Here is a 19,593-nt window from a genome sequence, read left to right on the forward strand (position 1 = left end):
ACCCAAGCATTTGGACCAAATCTTATTCCTTGCTCCGAACGCCCCCCACCAACTCTTTCCCCCCAAACTACCAGCATCTTCCAAACCCCCTAAATCCAGGACCCAGACCCAGGGCCCTAACCCCTCATCCAACTCTTCCAGGCCCAGGAGCCGAGGGACCTGTGAACCTGTCTCCTGTCCCCTCTGCCGCCTGTACCACTGCTCTGGGGGAGTGGCATCTCTGCCTCGAAGACCCTTCCACTGCCCAGCTCCCAGCCAGCCTCATTAGCATAACGCACTCTCCCTCTGTCGCCACGGCAACCAGCTGCTCAGCTCCCTCAGGAGTGACAGCACCAGCCATCTTGGGGAAGGGGAGGCCGGTTTCCTGCCCCGTCTACCTGAGGCTCAGCCCAGCCTGGCCCGAGGGTGCTCTCCCTAAAGCCTGCCTCACCCCGTGGCCTGAAATCTCTGCTCTCCCCATGCCCCAGCCCCCCTCCTTACACCCCTCCCCACCTCTACCTGTGGCATCAGTCCCTCCTCCAGCCACTGGAGAAGAGGCTGGTAGTGACGGATGGCATTACCAAGGGTCCCCTCCTAGGGCACTTTATCTGGCTGCTTCTGGGTCTTCTCTCCCTGCTACAAAAAGCTAGGGGGAAGGGGGTGGGGCTACCAGGATCCCCAAAAGGAGATGCACGGCAGGGGCCTGGGGAGCTGGATGGCTGGGTCCCTGGGAGAAAGCTAGGTCTGAGGCACAGTGTCGAAGGACCAGACAAGAGGGTGAAGGCACGGAGGACTCAGAGATCTGAAGAGGGACCTGCAGAGTCCAGAGCGTAATGCCCCCAAGGAGTCCCCCAGCCCACCCCCCGTGAAGCCACCACCTACCAGACCCACCTCCCCACTCTCAGTCTCGCCCCCTCACTCTCCTGACAAAACCCCAGGGAGGACCAACATCGAAAGAAGGAAGAGGTTACAGGGGACAAGATTGTGAGACACACAAGCAGCCAGGACACAGAGACACACAGATGCATCACATCCCTGGTGTATACACACACACACACACACACACACACACAGCCTCAGACACACACCCCTGCACAGCCACTGACCTGCAAGCACACGAAGGGCCACATCCAGACCAGCAGGCCACCATGGCGCCCCCAAGAGGTGGCTAAGTGGTCTCATTCCCCACTTGTCCCCCAGGCCCAGCTTCCCGTCTCGTCCCTCTATTCTACTATTCTACTTGTTTGGAGAAGAACTGTTTTCTTTTTCCTCCCCTTCAGCTCCAGGCCACTGTTCCTCCGGTTTCTTCTCTTGGGCTGGCCTTTTCCCCCTCCCCATTTCTCCCCTTTCTGCCCCTCCCTCCACTGTGTCCTTCCTCTTCCCGCCTCTACTTACCCCCTCTCCTTCCTCTTGTCTGTCTGCCCCCTGCTCCCTCCCCCCGAGCCCCTTTCCTCCACCCTTTTCCCCTCTCTTTCTCCTCCATCTCTCCCTTTGTTCCAGAGGAGACATGACATCAAGAGCAAGTAGAAGTCCCATCAGCACTAAATCTTATCTCCAGCCCTCAGAAGGCTGCGACCACACAGACACGCAGACTCTCTCTCACACACACACAGAGGTAAACACTGACACACGGAGAGGCAGACACAGACAGGACAGATGCAGACACAGATGCAGACGCTCCTACAGAGGCACACGGAGATGTGGGCCACGCCACAGAAGACACGATGCTGGAGGGGCGCACACCTCCACACACACGCAGACACATGTACACAGGCATACGTGTACAGACGTGCACAAAGACACCCAGACATAACAGAGCAGCAGAGCTGCGTGAACAGTGTGCATACAGATTCACACACACACACACACACACACACACACACACACACACACACACACACATACGGGTGCCTGCCCAAAGGGATCGGGAGACCTGAGGGCACCCAAGGAGAAGGGACATTAGAGAGACAGACAAGCCAAACCATGGACACCACCAGGGAAAGTGGATTCCAGCCCCTTCTTTCCTTCCCCAGACTCCTGCATCCAGGGCAGGGCCAGGCCCGGGGAGCTCCCAGCCTGGGGCTGCGCACATGCTTCCCACACCTGCTACTCCAAGAAGAAAGTGTGGGGCAGGTTTGGTGACTGGGGTCCTATCTCCCTCCCAGCCCGCTGCATGCCCTCCCTGTGTGGGCCACATGAGCTCCCCTGCAGCCCAGGTGTCAAGCCTGGACCATTCAACCCAGTCTTCCCTCCCTGACGTGGTCCACCTCGAAGAAGGAAAAGAAACAGGGAAAAGCACGGTGAGTGAGAGAAGGTTCAGACAGGAACACAGAGAGAGCCTGGGGAAGGACAGAAACAAAGGGAGAGGTCCAGGGACAGAACCCTGGAGAAAAAGAGAGGCAAAGACAAAAACCAGAAAGAGAGAGAAGGCAAATGAAGCAGAAGACAGGGAGAGAATGGACAGAGAGACCCCGAAGCGAGGCACGTTCCCCGCCCTTCCCCGGGCCTGGGCTGAAGGAAGAAGCAGACCACCCCTACCTACCTAGGCCAGCCCGTGGGACAGGGGACAGGGGACTACAAGTGTGTCAAAGAGGAGAAGCCGCCACCCAGCCCACATCCCCTGACCTGGGAATCCGACAGCCCCGCCTCTGCCTGCGCTCTTCAGACCCTGGAGCAGATTCTACCCAACCACCAGCCCCGGCCACACCCCAACCCTTGGCAGCGTGGCCTTTCTAAGCTTCCTCAGCTGGGCTGGGCAAAAACACATCTCCTCAATCATTTCTGGACACTTCTGAATGCTCCAGCCCCATCCCTCCAGCTCCACCCCCAGTCTGGTCTCCTCCCAGGAAAGAAGAAAGGCCGGTGGGCAGATGTGCTGAAGACAGGCAATGGAGGGACGGCCTCTACCAGGCAGTTCTCCCCAGCAAACCGGAAAGAGGGACCAGGTGAGAGGCGGGCCAAGGCAGCCAAGAGGACACCCAGACATCCTTCCCTGGGGGCCCCACACATGGGCAGGGGAGGGAACCACCAGGCCCCCCGGCGATTGATCTGCCACCCCAGCGACCGAGAGGTATCACTCACCTTCCATGGGGTGCTCCTCTACAGGCCGGCGAGGTTCAGGAAGGGGGATGCAGAAAGAGAGAAAAAAAGGAGGACAGTTAGCGAGGGTACCAAGGACAGGGCTCCAAGGGGAGTGATGGAAGGTGGGTCCAAGCCCCCCCAGGCCCGGACACAAGTCACCCAATCAGGAAGGCCCTGTGGGGATGAGACAGAGACCAAGCTGTTCCCCGAATCAGAGCCTCACACACAGGGTCACACAGTCCAAGGGGACATGAGCCTCGAGTTACACTTCAGGACACTGAGGCCCAGGACAGGGAGCTAACCGCTCAAGGTCACACGGGAAATCAGAGGCAGAGCCAGGAGCAGCAGTCAGGCGTCCAGACTCCCCCAGCACGCTCCCCCCACCCCCGCACTCCATCGCGTCTCAGAGACAGATGGGGACACGCTCACGCCGGGCTCACCCTCAGTGACACACTGACACACATAGGCACTTAATGATGCAGAGACATGCATAATCTCTCACACGACTCACGCCTGAAACCTGTGCACACTCGGGCCCAAGCACTCCCCACCGCCACCCTGTCGGGGGAGAAAAGTCAACGTACTCAGAAAACACAGTTTCTGCCTCAGAGTGCCGTGTGACTCCCATCCCAGTCGCCCAGTCTCTCTGAGCCCCCAGTACCTCCTCTGCAAAAATGAGACGGGTGGACTAGAGCTCCTCTGAGGACCCTTCTGGCTCTGGTTCTGTGATTCTGGGATAAATGCCTTCTCAACAGCTGGGTGTGGCAAAAGGTCCCCAGGCCGGACGGGCCGCTTCAGGGGGCCAGACTGGGCCCATCCCTCTGTCGTGCCACAGCCTTTGGGCAGTCAGCCCTCACCTCTCAGGGGCCTGCCTGGGCCTGTCCCTGGGGCTCACCAAAGAGATCAAGAAAGAAGGAAGGAAGGTAGGAGAGAGGCAGTTCCTTCAACGGAGCTCAAGCAGGCTGGTCTCCGGCCTGCTCCCTAAGAGCGCCAAGGCCCCTCTGAAAGCATTTCTGACCTGCCACCTACCGGGAGCCTTTAGAGGAGGCAACAGGGGGAAAAGGAACAGCACGACCTACAAACAAACAGACCTATCCGGCAAACACACACGCACACAAGCACACGTATGTGGACCCGGGACACACACGTGTACACGCAAACAGCTGTTCAGGACACACTCATGCCCGTGTGCACACACCACCTCCTACCTCCAGCCTCACTTTGTGTTCTCTTCTCATCCGCTCTTAGGGAGTGAGCTAAACTCCAGAAACACACACTGTCATTTGTCACACCTTATAGCACGCCCACAATACACACACACAGGCTGAATGCAGAATCATACGCACGCTGTGACCTAATACATAATGTGAGATGCACACACCACACCACCCCACACTCCCTCCAGGGACTAGAGACACACCCCCCGGGAGGAACACAGCCCCCTTTCGCTATCTATCCATCTATCGGTCTCCTGTTTTCTAAACCTACACACACAGGCCTTTACATATCCACGTGTGTTACAAACGCACTTCTATACAACACAGAGCTTCTTTTACCTGACAGCTGCATCCCCCAGAGGCCATGTATACAATGATTTCCTTAAATAAACTGAATCACGTGACATTTATGGTGGGGAGGGGAGCTGGCTAGGAAGGGACCCTCAGGAAAACCCTTGGACTCTCGAGAGCAGCCCTGTGTCCGGATCTCTTTGTCGCAGTGTGCTGGGGCCCTGGCCGGTCAGCACACTCATCTCTCCAGCTCCTGCACAAACAAGGAGGCACATCACCCGACATGGCGGGGATTCCAAACCCTATTCCCACCTGCCACAAATGTGGGTCGTGCTATGCTCAGGAAGGTCAGACGACCAAGTACAGCCTGCTGCCTGCATGAGTCTCCCCTCTCCTGGCTTCGCAGAGGGTCCCCTGGGGACTCACTGGCCTCTCTTTCTCGGCTGCCCTTCGCTTTCTGCTGATTCATCTGTGCCCCTCACCTGCCATCATGGGCCCCTCCAGGCTCAGCCCCAGGCCCTCCACACTCCTCTTTCTTCTCCCTCACTCCTCCACGAGAGTGCACTTTCGCGGCTAAGGGACCCTCAAACCTGTATTTTCATCCCTGGCCTCTTCCCTGGGGGCCAGTCCTGCACCCCCAGCCATGCGCTCTGCAATCACTCAGCTCCTGACACCCAGTCCACCACTAAAGCCGCATCTGACATCTCCACCCGCTGCAACAAAGCTCCCGTTTCCCTGCCTTCAGCAAAGGCACTGCTCTCAACCAGCGCTTCTTGAACACCCAGCATGTGCCCCACACTCTGCCAGGCTCCAGAGAGGCCAAGAGTTAGCCACATGCCAGACGCCGTACAGACCCTCAACGTGCGTTGTCCGCATCAGCTTCCCAGCAGCCCTCACGAGCTTGGTGTGTTACCTACCTCCTTTGTAAAGAAAAGGACACTTGCCCAGGAGCACAAAATCACCTCTGCCTTTGTCCACTGCGCTCCTAGGTCATCAGAGCCCCCATGCTCACCCCTGACCCCCGGCTTCCTTCATTAGCCTCCTGCTGTTTGGTCCCCCGGCCCATGCCCAGCCTCGCTCTTGGGCACATGTACCAGGTTCACCTGACAAGTACTGCCATGATCAACACACATGCACACGCACACACACACGGTTAGAACTTTTCAGTAGCTTGGGTACAAACCTCTCTTCTGTGCTCCTGATCTGCCTTCAGAGAAGCTTGACCTGAGTGTCTCATGGGCTGAATGTCCTCATGTCCAAGATGGACCTCAAAACCCTCGCCCCTGCAAGCCCGTTCCTCCTGCCTGCACTCCCGGATCAGGTCAGACACCCAGAAATCAGCCTTGCTCTTTTTTTTTTCACACCAATCACCAGGTCCTATCAGTTCCAACTTGTAAAACTCTAAAAGCTCGACTCGACTCCTAGAAACACTTTTCATCCCTCCATCACCATCAGCAAAGCCCCAAGGCCAAACCCTCATCAGATCCTCTCCTCGGAATGTTAATAAGCCTCTTAAAGGATCTCCCCCTACAGCCAGTCTTCTTATCCTGCAAGTCACAGTCCAAGCACCACCAAAGTGGTCCAACTGAGTCACGACCCTGCTTAGAACTCTTCAAGGCTTCCCAGGGCCTACAGGATCAAGTCCAATCTTCTCAGGAAAGTCCATTTGGGTTTGACCATGCCTCCCTTCAACCTCCTTTCCCGCGACAGTCCGGGCTTCAGCCACACCCAATTTCTCCCCCTTTCCCTAATATGCCGCGTCTCTGCACATACTATTCCCTCCGCTTGAAACACCCTTCCCCATCCTCATTCCTCTCACCCTCAGCTGCCTGAGAAAGTCGACTCCTGCTTTCAGACCAAGTCAGTATACATTGGTCTATGTTCTGAACTGACCTCCTAGCCATCCTTCTTTTGTGCCAGTTCTCGATATGTAGCTCGGGTTGTTATTTCACTTATCGCATCTCTATTGCGATTGTGTTTCCACGTCTGCTTCCTGGCTGGACTGTGAGATCTCCAAGAGGAAGGACAACGTCTCATTCATCTCTCTATATCCAGCTGCTTACACAGTTCCTGGCTCAGAAAAAGGCATGCCTGTGTTTGTTGAATGAATAAAAAATAAGAAGTGAACACTTCTCACTTACCCAGCACTTCAAATGTGCCTGGCTTTTTCCATGCCTCGTTTCCGTGCTACCTCATCAACAGATACTACTATTACTCCCTTGTAAAGACGGGGAAGTCAAGGCTCAGAAAGTGGAAGAAACTTACCCAAGGTCACACTGCTGGTGAGGGACAGAGTCAAAATCTGAACCAAATCTGTCTGGCTTTAAAAGTTTCGATGGGCTGCATTCTTGGCCTGAAGTTCAGGACTTCTAGAAGCTGGCTTTAATCTACAGTTCTGATTTTATTTCCCATAAAGCACAACCATCTTGGTCTGATACACTCGACTCATACCCTCTGGACTCCTCATTTAGAACATTTTCCTGGCGGGGAAACCCTGGTCTTTCCTTTACCTCCACAAATCTCACTCAGTCATCCTTCAAGATCTAGCCAATTCCCACCTCCTCCTTGAAGCCTTCTCTGACCACGAGGGTTAATAATCATCGTAGCATTTATTGATCACTTAGAATAGTGCCTGGCACATTGTAAAGGATTTCCATGTATTAACTCATTTAGTCCTACAACAACACATGACCTCCATTTTACAGAGTAGGACACTGAAGAACAATGCAATTCAGCAAACTGTCCAAGTTCACACAGCTAGCAAGTAGCAAAGCCGGGATTAAACCCGTCAGCCCATGCTCTTAACCATTCTGCCACAGGAGGCTTTCCTTGGGAGCATCTATCTCATCTCTGGGATCTTACAGCAGTCGCTCTCTGCACAGCTCTCTCTCGAGCTGTCCATCCCATTCTGCCTAGAGCCGTTTCCAACAGCAGAAACTGTCAGGACCACAGGTATTAGATGTTAGAGCTGACAGAGTGATTCCACATATGTGACTTCATTTACTCAACTTTCATACACACAGGTCTTGAGTGCCTCCCCCGAGGGCATAAATGGCATTGCCTTGGCTAACATGAACTGGGGATTCCAGCAGATTCATTATCAAGGACAGGAATGAAGACCAGAACCAAAGAAAAGAAACAGTTCTGAGCAGCCAAAACTGACACGATAACAGTTATGCATTAAAAACTGTTATTTTCTCATAGGAGAGCCTCTCAGACCCAACCCAGAATCCATTCCTTCTTAGCGACATCCAATTCTAACATGCTGGGAATGCTGATTTCCAAGTTCACAAACAGAGAGAGAGAGAGGGATATGGATTGTTACCTGACAACTCCTCCTCAGGGCAGAGGTGGAAAAACTAGAAAAAGCTAACATTAAGAACTCAAAAGTCAGGCATCATTTCAGGCAGGGACAAACCTCAACAAAGGAACCACTGTGTGACAGTCCGGTGCAATACCTGAGGGGAATAGAGACATCCTGAGTCACCCAAAAAGGTTAAATCACATTCCAAATATGCTTAGGGAGGCAGAAAGGTGTGCAACATATTTTTAAAAGATTTCCATCTGTAATGTTGTAAATGCTAGTGAGCGGTGTATTTTAATGGGATAATGCCCCACTTTCCAGGGTGAGCTCCTCCCCGCGGGCTCCGGAAGCCTGTGAGTTTCCTGATCGATTTCCACTGCCCTCTCTCACTGCTGGGACGACAAATACAGGAACACCCTCATCACATAGTGGCTGAAAGGAGAAGCTGTGGCCCAAGGAATCTGGGGTGGTTGCTGGTTTCTAATGAAACGCTGTCCCTAGGCACCTCCAGTAAGCCAAATGCAGGTCATCCACGGACACAGCTGACTGACTGACTCTCCTTTTCGGAGGCAGCATGGAGAAGGTGGGGGGCCCCGGAGTCAGCTCAGTTCAGATCCCAGCTCTTACATCTCACGGGGTGGTCATGCCTTCAAGGCACCCAGCAAATGCCCACTAGCTGTGAGGCCCCGCTCTCTCCTCCCTTGACTGTGTGATCCGATTTACTTTTTGTTCTAACTGCTCCTTCCCTGAGTCTGCGGACACTCCTCTCCCTCTTCCTCCCAAATGAGCCCCCCTGAAGTCTCTTCACCTTCTCCTTGGCCACTTCATCTGATCCCAAAGCTTCAAATACTCTCTCCACACACGTGGCTCCCAGGTCTCTACCTGCAGACCCACCTTCAACTCAAAGCTCTGGTCTCACACTTCCAACTGTCTGGATGCCTCTGTCCAGGAACACCAAGACAGGTGCATGACCTGTGGCTCAAACCTGGTCCCCCTCCCAACTTCTCCCTCCCCGCAACTCCCACCGCCATCCTTCCGAGCAAGCAAACCTGAAACCTCATCACCTCTGCCCCTCCACGTGGGAAAGGCAGAGTCCTGCAGCTTCAGTCTCAGCAAAAGCTCTCAGCCACTGTTGCTGCTACTGCCACCACTGCCGCCACCACCCTTCCTTGCCAGTCCCCAAGACAGCCGAGGGTCAGAGCCCCAATATCCCTTTCCTGAACCATCTCCCACTGATCCCTCCACCGCATGACTCTGCCCTCCATAGTCCATTCCACCCTTCACTCCCAGCTTCCAAAACACAGTTCTTCTTATTCACGTGCCTGCTCAAAATTCTTTTGTGGCTCCATTTACCAATACTCTATACACAGCATCCAATAAATGTTAGGTGAATGATTTAAGTCAAAATTCCAAGACCTGGGGAATTCCCTGGTGGTCAGTGCTTTCACTGCCAGGGGCCCAGGTTCAATCCTGGTTGAGGAACTAAGATCCCACAAGCCTCACGGCACGCCCCCAAAAAAGAAAAACTCCAAGACCTGGCCTCATCCTGCTTCTCCTGCTATAGATTCCACTGTTTTCCCTGTACTCCTTGGTGCCCCTCTAAGGACATGATGTACACTTCCCCCTTCCACGCCTTTGTCCTCACTAGTTCCATTGCTTAGCGTGACCTCCCCACACCAAGTTTACTGATCAACGTTCAAGGCCAATCTTAAATAGTATGCCTTTTATTATTAATCCCCTGACTTATAAATTCACCCCTTCTTCAAAACCCCAAGAGTACTCTGTTATAAATAACAACTACCATTTACACCACTAATTATGTACCAGACACTCACTTCATTCCCAAAACAAACCTGTGAGATAAGCACGCTTATCCCCATTTTACAGGTCAGGAAAAATTAGTCGGAAGGTTAGTACTCATCTGACTCACAGGCCGAGTGAGTAGAGAAATCAGATTTAAACCCAGATCTGAGCCTCAGAAGACTACGCTTTAATCACTAAGCTACACTGCCTCACTGCATCTCTGCATCTCACTGCATATGCCATGCTATTCTTTTGTTATTGAGCACTTTCTACGTGCCGGGCACTATTCTAAGCACTTTATGTGAATTAGCCAATTTAATTTCCATAACAACTCTGTAACGTAGGTACTATTACTGTCCCCATTTTACAGATAAGGAAACCAGGGCAGAGACGGCTTAAGTCCAAGGTCACTGCCCAGACAGCCAGACTACAGCATCTGTGCTCTTAACCACACCCTGGACTGCTTTTTCATCTGCTTCCCCAATTAATCAGGCAACTCCCTGAGCAGTGTCTTCTTCACGTCTGACTCACCTTCAGCCCCCAACACAAGGCTTATCACCAAGGAGGACTTGACAACAATCTGTTGAATTAAATTGCCAACAAACCTACAAAATACGAGACCCATGCGTCTATCTCCCTGCCAACACACGCATTACCACTGGTTTCATTTCTCCCCCAAGCGAGGTACGCACCATCGTATACATCTACATCCCCACTCCACTCGAGGTATCCCACACACACCTGCATACTCTTCTTCCTTGATCACTTTTCAGCCCTTTCTCCCCACACGAGTGACATGAGGCGGAGTTCACACGTAAACCAATGCAAAATCCCAGCCTACTTGATCCCCACTTCGGCAGACAATCAGCAGCAGTATACACACTCAGTGACTCATACTTAGCTCTGCCTTCAATCACCTGTGGCCAGAGCCCCAGAGAAAAGAAACAGATTTCCTAGCATGGAGATTCTCAGTCAGCGGTCCCAGGAAGGCATCAGCAGGGCAGGGGGCGGGAGGCGGTGGGGAGCGTGGTCCAAAGGATCCACAAATCCATATGCACATCAAATATCTGAAGGCAGATTGGCATGTCTTGCATATAAAGCTAAAACTATTTTTCCTAATGTATATTTGATTAACCACAATGGCAAATATAACATCAAAGCCATCTAAAAGCTTTCCTGGGGGCTTCCCTGGTGGCGCAGTGGTTGAGAGTCCGCCTGCCGATGCAGGGGACACGGGTTCGTGCCCCGGACCAGGAAGATCCCACATGCCGCGGAGCGGCTGGGCCCGTGAGCCATGGCCGCTGAGCCTGCGTGTCCGGAGCCTGTGCTCCGCAACGGGAGAGGCCACAACAGTGAGAGGCCCGCGTACCGCAAAAAAAAAAAAAAAAAATGTCCCCAATCTCAGAAGAAGTTGCGAACCACTCAAAGCAGATAATAATGAAGTAAATGTAACTTCCAGGGAAGCTTGAAGACTCTGGCCCTCATCTGGAGCCAGACCTGTTCCCCTTAAAAATCTTCCAACCCTAACCCCAACACCCAAGGGTGGAAGCTCATTCCTGTCCTCCCTGGCTGGATGGGAATGTACTAGAAGAAGTGTAATGAGCACAGGATATTACAAAAGCTGCCCAGGAAGTAAGGAACAAATATAAGGGGAGGGAATGAGGTCATGGGTGGGGAGGAGAATCAGTAGAGTTGTCACTGTGCCTGTCATCGCCAGATGTAATCAGTGTTTATAACCACCATGGCCACCTACAACATATATCTGAAAACACACACATACATCGTATCATATACACATACAGCCTTACCCCAAGCCTTTATTCTATCAAATACTTGTTAATATCTCTTCAGTCATTACACAGATCTTTATCAAACACCCACTAAGTGCCAGATGAATATCCCTCCCTTTTTATCATAGACAAAACACAACTCCTTCCACGGATGTCACACACACACACACACACACAGTGGGTCAGATACGCAACTGCCTCTCACAGCTCTACCACAGCTGCCACAAACATACAGCTGATACACACCCATCACATATACACATGATACAACCATCCCTGTCACACACAGGGACCCAAACACATCGCAGACACACAACCACACAACGCGCGTCCAGAAGCGCACATCTTGTATGGCTTACTGGGAGCCTCTGGCCAATGAACCCTTTCAGGGAATTAATACAAAGGCTCTGGTTGACCAGGGGGCCTCTGGCTGCATTTTTCATACACCGAGGCCAATTCTGCCACAGTGAGACCATGGACCAGTAGCCTCTCTGTAGCTCAAATTTCCCTCCCATCAAGTTAGAAGGGTGGTTCATCCTATTTTCTTAGAAAGGCTTGGAGGGGAGGGGTCATAGGGACCAGAGAATCAAGTTAAAGGTCATGAAAGATGCCTCATAAAGTCCAGGTGTCTTACTGAGATCTCACATGAAAATGCATGCACGTGGATACCTACACAAGCACCCACACCCTTACACTTGTGTACTGCTCACTCTACTAGGCACAGCACTTCTATTTGCAAACACTACTTTTCAAACAGACCATTCACACGTAACATACACACTGCCAGACTCACGCACCACCGCGTGCAAGCAAACACGCACAGACACACGATTTCACAGTTTAGGGAGCACCTGCACTCCTTGGAGAAAAGGTGAGAAGGTGTCAGGTTCACTTAATACACATAGCTCCTGAAGATACATCCCCCACCTTGTACAAACAACTCCCAAGAGCCATCCAAAACCTTCCTTATATATTCCTCTATCACAACTGCAGATACATAATCAAAATACACACTTCCCAAGCCCAGAGCCACACCTGCAGATGTGGCTCCTCCCATGGCTGGAGGCAGGTCCCAGCCAGTAGGACACCATCCCCAAAGCAGCCCCAGGGCCGTGCTGGCCTGTGGGCACACACACTCCTCAAAGACCCTACCTCTGGAGGGCAGACACACACGCAACTGCCAAGTACTCCAGCTTCTAGAGGTGCTGGGGGAGCGGAACGCTCATCTGTCTGCACACATCTGCTAAAAAACGGCTGCACAGACCAGGAGACGCACGCGCCCCGTCCCCAAACTGATGGGGAACCTCTCCCTGACTCGCCAGCCAGACCAAAGCACAACAGGGGCCTCGAAATCCCTCCTCCCCCAGCCCCTCTAAAGCCACAGCCCACGCCAGGCCTGGCGCCACCCTCGACCTTGTCCCCTCACTTCGCCCACTGCAGCCTCTGGCCGCCCGGGAGCCTGCGGAACCTCTCCCTCCTTTGACCTCCTTTTGAAGTCCCAATTCCACACCCAATTCCATATTCCAGAGTCCTCACCACTCCTCTCCAGCCCTCCAGTCACCCCTCCAAACCCCACGCTCGCGAGGGCTCCAGTGTTTTAAACAGAGGCCTCCACTTCCAGTTTCTCACCCGGGAGAGACGACCAGCCATTTTTTTTGTCCGTCAACGAAACCAGCAACTCTAGTCACGAGCCTGAGAGGCCTCAGCCACCCTGTCCCTCGGGCTTCCTTCACGCTCAAAACACTCGGTTCCCGCCCTCCTGGCGCGTGCGGGCACCCTGGCGAACCCCACTCGCCCTCATCCGCCCTCGCACGCGCCGCCCTGCCCTTCTCGCCGCGCCAACCGCCCTCCGTCCGGGGCCCTCATCCTGTGGTACAGCGCCGGCCTCTCAGACAGTACTTCCCGCCCACGCGCTAACCCTCAGACTGCGGCCCCGCCCTCCTGGGCCGACCACGCGCCCGCCTCCTAGGCCCCGCCCGCACCGACCCCACCCACGGCCCACGCAGGCCCCGCCCCCTCCTCGTGCCGACCCTCTCCTTCACAGCCCTACGCAGCTCCCAGCGGTACAAGCCCCACACACCGTCTTCAGGACTCCTTCACAGGACTCCCACCGTCCCCACCCACAAGGCCCCACCCACTGCATCACATAGGCCCCGCCCACAGAGATCACATCCACCAGCCCTCACGGGCGCCTCACAATCAGTCACCCACCCGATCCACACGCCTGCAGGGGCCGGTCCTCATCCTCTCGCTAGCTGGACCTGACTACACAGTCCTACCCACAGGTCGTCACAGGACCTTCACTAGGGGACAGGGAGAGGGGCACTGGATGGGCTCACGAGGCCGCGCCCACACGGGCCGCGCCCACACGGGACCCGCAGGCCGGCCACGCCCACGCCAACCCTCAGCACCCCGCAGCTCCTGCAGCTCACCGGCTGACCGTGCGCGCCCTCTCTTTGGGACAGGCGTCCTCACACGCCCCTCCCAACTTGCGTGCTGGTACACACTCTCACCCGCCCCCATGCCTGAGCCCGCGGGCCGCAGGCGCCCCTACAGGCCCAGACAACTCTCCCGCCCCTCACTCCGCGCCCAGGCACCCAGCGGGGGCTCCCCCCAGACTCACCTTCGCTGCAGAACTTGCCGCCGAAGCCCGTGTGGCTGCAGTCGCAGCCCACCTCGCCGGGAGCCAGCACGGTGCAGAGGCCGCCGTTGGCACAGGGGTTGCGCGCTGGCGCGCACAGCGGGTCGGCTGCGGCGCCGCGCAGGCCCTGGCTGCCCAGCAGCGCGGGGGGCCGCTCGCCCAGCTTCAGGTTGGCCAAGAGGCCGCTGAAGGGCGGCTCATACTTGACGGTGCTGAGCGTAAGCGCCGAGAGTCGCACGTCGGGTGGGATGCCTCCCACGAACAGGTCGCTGGCCACCTGCATCTCGCGCCGCTTCGAGCGCACCTCGGCGGCGCGGGCCTCGCCGTCCACCGCCAGGGCTGTGCGGCGCGCGTCGCGGGTCAGCAGCACCATGTGCCAGCGGTCGTCGGCCACCAGCGTGTCCAGCTGCAGCGTGGCGGGCTCGGCGCACGAGAGCGTGAAGCGCAACCGCAGGCGCCCTTCCACCAGCAGCAACTCCAGGAAGTCGCAGTCGCCGCCGTCGTCCAGGTAGAGCAGCAGCGCGCGAGTAGCGTTGGTGCGCAGGCTGAAGCTGAGCTCGCCGCTGCTCGCCGCTCCGGCCCAGCGCGCATAGCGCGCCCACTGCCCCGGGCCGCCGCCGAACTCCAGGCCGCCCGCACCCGCCGCCAGCGTCAGCAGCAGCAGCAGCGGCAGCGACGGCGGCCGCCACGGGTTCCCAGGCGCCATGCCTCCGGCGGCCCCGGCCCCGCCCGGCCCCCGGCCCCGCTCAGGCTTCAGAGCCGCGGGCTCATGGGGCGGGGAGGGGGCCGGGCGCCCCCCGCGCCGAGCGGGGCTCCCTCGCCGGCTCACAGTGCCATGGGCCCGGCCGCAGGCCGAAGCGAGCAGAGGCCCAGGTGCCGGCTTCCACGGACTGAGGCGGAGGCGCCCCTCCCCTGCTGCGGGCTCCGACGGAAGATGGGGGAGGGATGCCTGCGGGGAAATGGAGAGGAAAGTGTTAATGAGGGGCTCGGAGGAGGGGAGGTGTCGGTGTCTGGCTCCCCCCTCACACCAGCAAGAGCTCAACTGTTTCCCTTTAGGACTGACCTGGAGAGGGTCTCAAAACAAGAGACACCACCATGACGGGAGCACTGGGGGCTCAACCCTGGGGGTGGGGGAGATGACACTAGCTAGGGGCATTATTGGTTTAAGATGTAGACAGGTAGGGAGGTAACACCTTCGTGTCCAGTAGGAGCCCAACCCAGATGCCCTCACCCCCGCCTCCCATCAGGACCAGGGCCAGCTCCTGTGGATGAGGCCTAAAGACTCCTTCAGCTGGTGACCACAGCCCCTTCCTCTTTGAGACACCCAACCCCTGTGCGTGGCTCCCACCACCAGCCACGGCTCTCTCTCATCAGTTCCTGATGCTGGATAATGAAGTTGCTAAATAATTCATTAGGATTAATTAAATGCCAATTTGTCAATGGTATCACTGGGTAACCTGGCTGGAAGGGGGCAAGGGAGAGAAACCAGCCAGGACCCAGGCAACCAGACCCCAAGCCCTCTTCATCCATGCAAAGAGACAGGCATCTGATTCCGTGTCTCCACTTACCCCAAAACCACACTCACCCCTTCCTGGGCCCCAACCTCCTGCTCACCAGCCCAGGTCATTCCTGAACCTAAGTGTCTGTCACCCCCAACCTCCAGCTCCCAGTCTTCAGCCTGAGACCTGCTCCGATAACTGGGTTCTCTTCACCCCTCAGTTCCACCCTCCTCCTCATCCAGGCCTGGGGGAGCCACCAGGAGGCAGGCAGCCTCATTTGCATAAAATTGCCTTTCTGAAATGATTACCCTTGTAACGGGCTGTCAGAGAGCAATTTATACCCCACGCCGGGGAGGGGAATTTGCATCTCGTTAAACTCTGAGTCGTAATTATTTATATCCAACAACCCTCCTGAATATTGCATTGATTTTATTTTGGGGAGGGAGGAAGGGAAAGAGGTGGGGAGAAGCCTGAGAGAGAAGCAGAGAAGGACCATAGTTTAGGAAGAGACAGGGAAAGATTGAAGGGGAGCGTGGTGAGGAAGAAGAGAAATCGCATGAAAAGGAAGAGTAATTGAGGAGAAAGGTGGCCTGATGGGGAGAAAAGGAATGAGAAGACAGAGAAAATTAAATTCCAAATTCCAACAGCATTTGTCAAGGCCCTGGATGCTGAGCACTTTTACAAATGTCATTTTACTTAATCAGTCTGGGATGTCCCATTATTCCCATTAACCATTGGAGAAGCCCACACAGAGAAGTCTAGGGACTTGCCCAAGGTCACACAGCCAGTCAGCAGGGAACTGGGACTTAGATCCACATAGGTCTGACTCCAGCAACTCCACGAAAGAGACAAAGGACAGGGCAGCCACGGGTGTGGTTCAGAGAGGTGTGAACCAAAAGAAGAGAAGAGGGGCGACTTGGAGAGAGAGAAGGTTGGATGAGTGTGGTTCCTCCCTACATGGGAGGAAGTTGGGGTATGAAGGGGGAGAGAGAAACCTAGGGACCCCCCGAAAAGGCCAGAGCGAGGGGGGTGAGCAGAGAGTCACGGGAGGGCAGGATGGTTGGAGTGATATGTATGCAGAAAGAAGATGGGCAGAGAAGCCTCAGGAGGCTGGCAACAGAGAGAGTTTGGGGAGCCATCTCCAAGAGACCCTCCAAATCCAGCTCTCAGGTCCTTCCATCTGGCTCCTTCTGACTGCTGCCCCCCCCCCGACTCCTACAGGCTCCAAGAGGGTCTCAAGTGTCCTGCCCCAGCACCCCTCCAAGGGCTGCCCCAGGGAGGGAGGTGTTCCAGGCAAGCAGTCCCTTCTCTCTCCAAACACTATTGCAGTTATATATAGCTTTGCCACTGCCTCTCCTCACTGGGTAATAGAGATAATTAACATGCGCGGGCTAATTAGCCAATCAAATTAAATGCAGCACCTGCTCCCAGCCTGATTGACGCCCTTACCCCCACACGCATGCACCCTCACCCCAGCCCAGGGCAGGGGAGAGGAACCCTCAGGCTTGGGGGAGGGAAAAGCCAAACTCCCCCTCTTCTTCAGAAGGAGCAGCCAGAGACCCCCAGCAGAGGCACGGCTCCGGAGGCCGGAGAATGGCAACCTCCCTCCCTCCCCGACCCAGGGTCTCAGTCTCAGTCTGGCCTTGCCTCTGAGCAAGGCCCCCACCCCCTCCTCCAGACACTATTTTGGGGAGGGAATTAATTAGCTATCGATTTCTGCTGGCAGAGGGAATAGGATTTCGTGCTGCTGTCCGCTCACTCCTCAGCTCAGGAAAGGGAGGGGATTAGTTCCCGTGCCCCACCCCCAGCCCAGTCCCTCTGTCATAGTCACATCCCCCACCTTCTAGAGGGTGGCAGAGGGGTTCCTGCCGGCAAAGCCAAGGGTCAGGGTCTCCCTCATTCAGGAAGTTGGCAGAGGACAGAAAGAGTGGAGGCTGATGAGGCGGCCTCCAGAGGCTGGGAGGCAGTCGCCTAGGTCCTAAAAGCCGGAAGGAATGTTACCTGGCTGGGGGATGGGAGCAGCAGTGGCAAAGTGGGTAAGAGTCCAGGAGGGGATGACTCTATCAGTCTTTGTGTGCCCAGATGTGGAGGAAGAGTGTGACAAGGGAGGGGGTGCTGTGCGCAGGCACGTGCCTGCTAGCGCCTGCCAGGGCAGAGGCTGGGCTTCTGCGGTGCCTCCGGGAGGAGCCGGGGCAGGGTCTGGGCCTGCCGCCCCTCAAAGCTCATTACTCATTCTCCCCACAGCCTGCAGCTCTGCAGCACAGGCCTGCCTAGCTCAGCGCCAGGGGCACAGGGGCTGCAGAGCTGGCCAGGAGGAAGCCCCAGCCCTCCCTGCGTCCTCTCTCCAGGGACCCAGGGACCAATGAGGCAGCTTCAGGCTTGCGAGGCAGAGATAGCCCCAAGAGGAGTGTGAGCTAAGCGGACACCCGGTCCTTTCCACCCCACGCCACCCTACAGTTCCCAGGAAACCTGCTGCTCTTCACCATTCCTGTCCCCTCCCTTCAGACTCCCCCCTCCCCAGGACCAAGCTTCTGCTGACCCAGCCTTCAACCCACCCTTCCTCCCAGGACGCAGGGGCTTCCTGCTAACCTAGGAGGCTCCATCCTTCCTCAGCTCCTGGTACGCAGTTCTCTGGCCTCAGGTCTCCTCCCCGTGGGCGAGGGCCATGGCCTTGCACAATTACATCAGGTAAACAGTGTCCCTGGAGTTGCACATGGCTCCTCCCCGAGGCTCATGCAGTACAGTGGAAGCCCCCCTGCACCCACAGTGTCCAGGTGCTGCTCCCCAAGATTGATTCTTCTCCAGTGCCTACTGCCAGTGCAGGGACATTGCCAGAGCAGCCTTGGGATATCCTGCCTGCTGACTGATGTCAGTGCAGTGCACACTGCCAGCCACTGCTGGCCCAGGGCCACCGCTCCTCTGGGGAACAGACCTCTTCCCTGTAACTGGGGATCCCGTACCCAGTCAGCTCCCTAGCACCCGCTACGCACAGGTGGACTCTGCAGCCTTGAGCCAGCGGTGATGGGAGTTAGAGAGGTTGGGGGTGGGGTGACTCAGCTGCACTCAGGGCCGCAGCCCACTCTCTTCCCCCACAGAATCCTGTCCCAGCGATTCTTCCTGGGTCCTCCTAGGCTGGCGGCTTCCTCCCCATCTTCCCATGGCCAGGCCAGTGCCAGTGTGGCATCTGGGCTGCAACTTCGGGGTTTCCCACTGTGCATCGGGTGCCAGGCTGGACCACCACATGCACGTTCTTACATATCCTCCAGTTCTAGGAGGTATTTTTGTCACCCCAGGCTTACAAACAGGGACTCTGAGCTTCAAATGATGGATTCATTTGCCCAAGTGCAGGTACGGGGCCGGCTGGCTCCAGCATCTATGGCCTTCCTTCTACCCTGCACTGTGCACAGGCCACAGAGCTCACCCTTCTCCGACCCAACCTTCACAGGGGCCCCTGCGCTCTTCAGACCATCCAGACTCCGAGTCTGCCCTGGGGGCTGAAAGACACAGACCTCAGAGCTCATGGAGTTTACCCCTCTCGTTTTCTCTGAGGTGGAAACGGAGTCCCAGAGAGGGGCAGTGACTGACCCAGGGCCATAGAGAAGAGCAAGGCTAAAATCAAGGTCGCTGGCCTCCCATTCTAGATGCTTCCCCTGTATCCACTATTCTACTCCCGGGCCTTCTAGCCTGACCAAAGGCCTAGCCCCATACCACCAGCACAAACTGAGTGAATGGATGTGAATTCCAGGGTGAGATCGTCTGCACCCATCCCGGCAGAGCCCCTGGTCAGGGGTCTTCTCCTAGCATCCACTCAGCCCCTTCTCTGGCCACATCTACACCACACACACACACACACACACACACACACACACACACACACACACACACACACACACACACACACACACTTCCAGCCATGGGAACACCAGCCTCCCTCTGGCTCTCCTCACACCAGCTCCCTCTCGCCAGCTGGGAGTGTAACAGCAGGGGC

The 19,593-nt window shown here is 55.9% G+C and overlaps 1 protein-coding gene across 8 annotated transcripts in view; it reads right to left on the minus strand.

Annotated features, from left to right (window-relative positions):
* The window catches only part of NRXN2 (neurexin 2), a gene marked incomplete at its 5' end in the record, with an annotated part of 99,345 nt that extends 84,533 nt beyond the window's left edge, over positions 1-14,812 (minus strand). For all 8 annotated transcript variants that reach the window (XM_082661128.1, XM_082661131.1, XM_082661132.1 and 5 more), the window contains 2 exons: positions 3,061-3,078; positions 14,089-14,812. In XM_082661128.1, coding sequence (XP_082517254.1) covers positions 3,061-3,078; positions 14,089-14,812 — 742 coding nt within the window. The remainder of the gene's footprint in view (positions 1-3,060; positions 3,079-14,088) is intronic.
* Between the last annotated feature and the right edge of the window lie 4,781 nt (positions 14,813-19,593).

Source organism: Grampus griseus (genome assembly GCF_964374135.1).
Source record: "Grampus griseus genome assembly, chromosome: 8".
In the NCBI taxonomy this organism is placed as follows: Eukaryota; Metazoa; Chordata; class Mammalia; order Artiodactyla; family Delphinidae; genus Grampus; species Grampus griseus.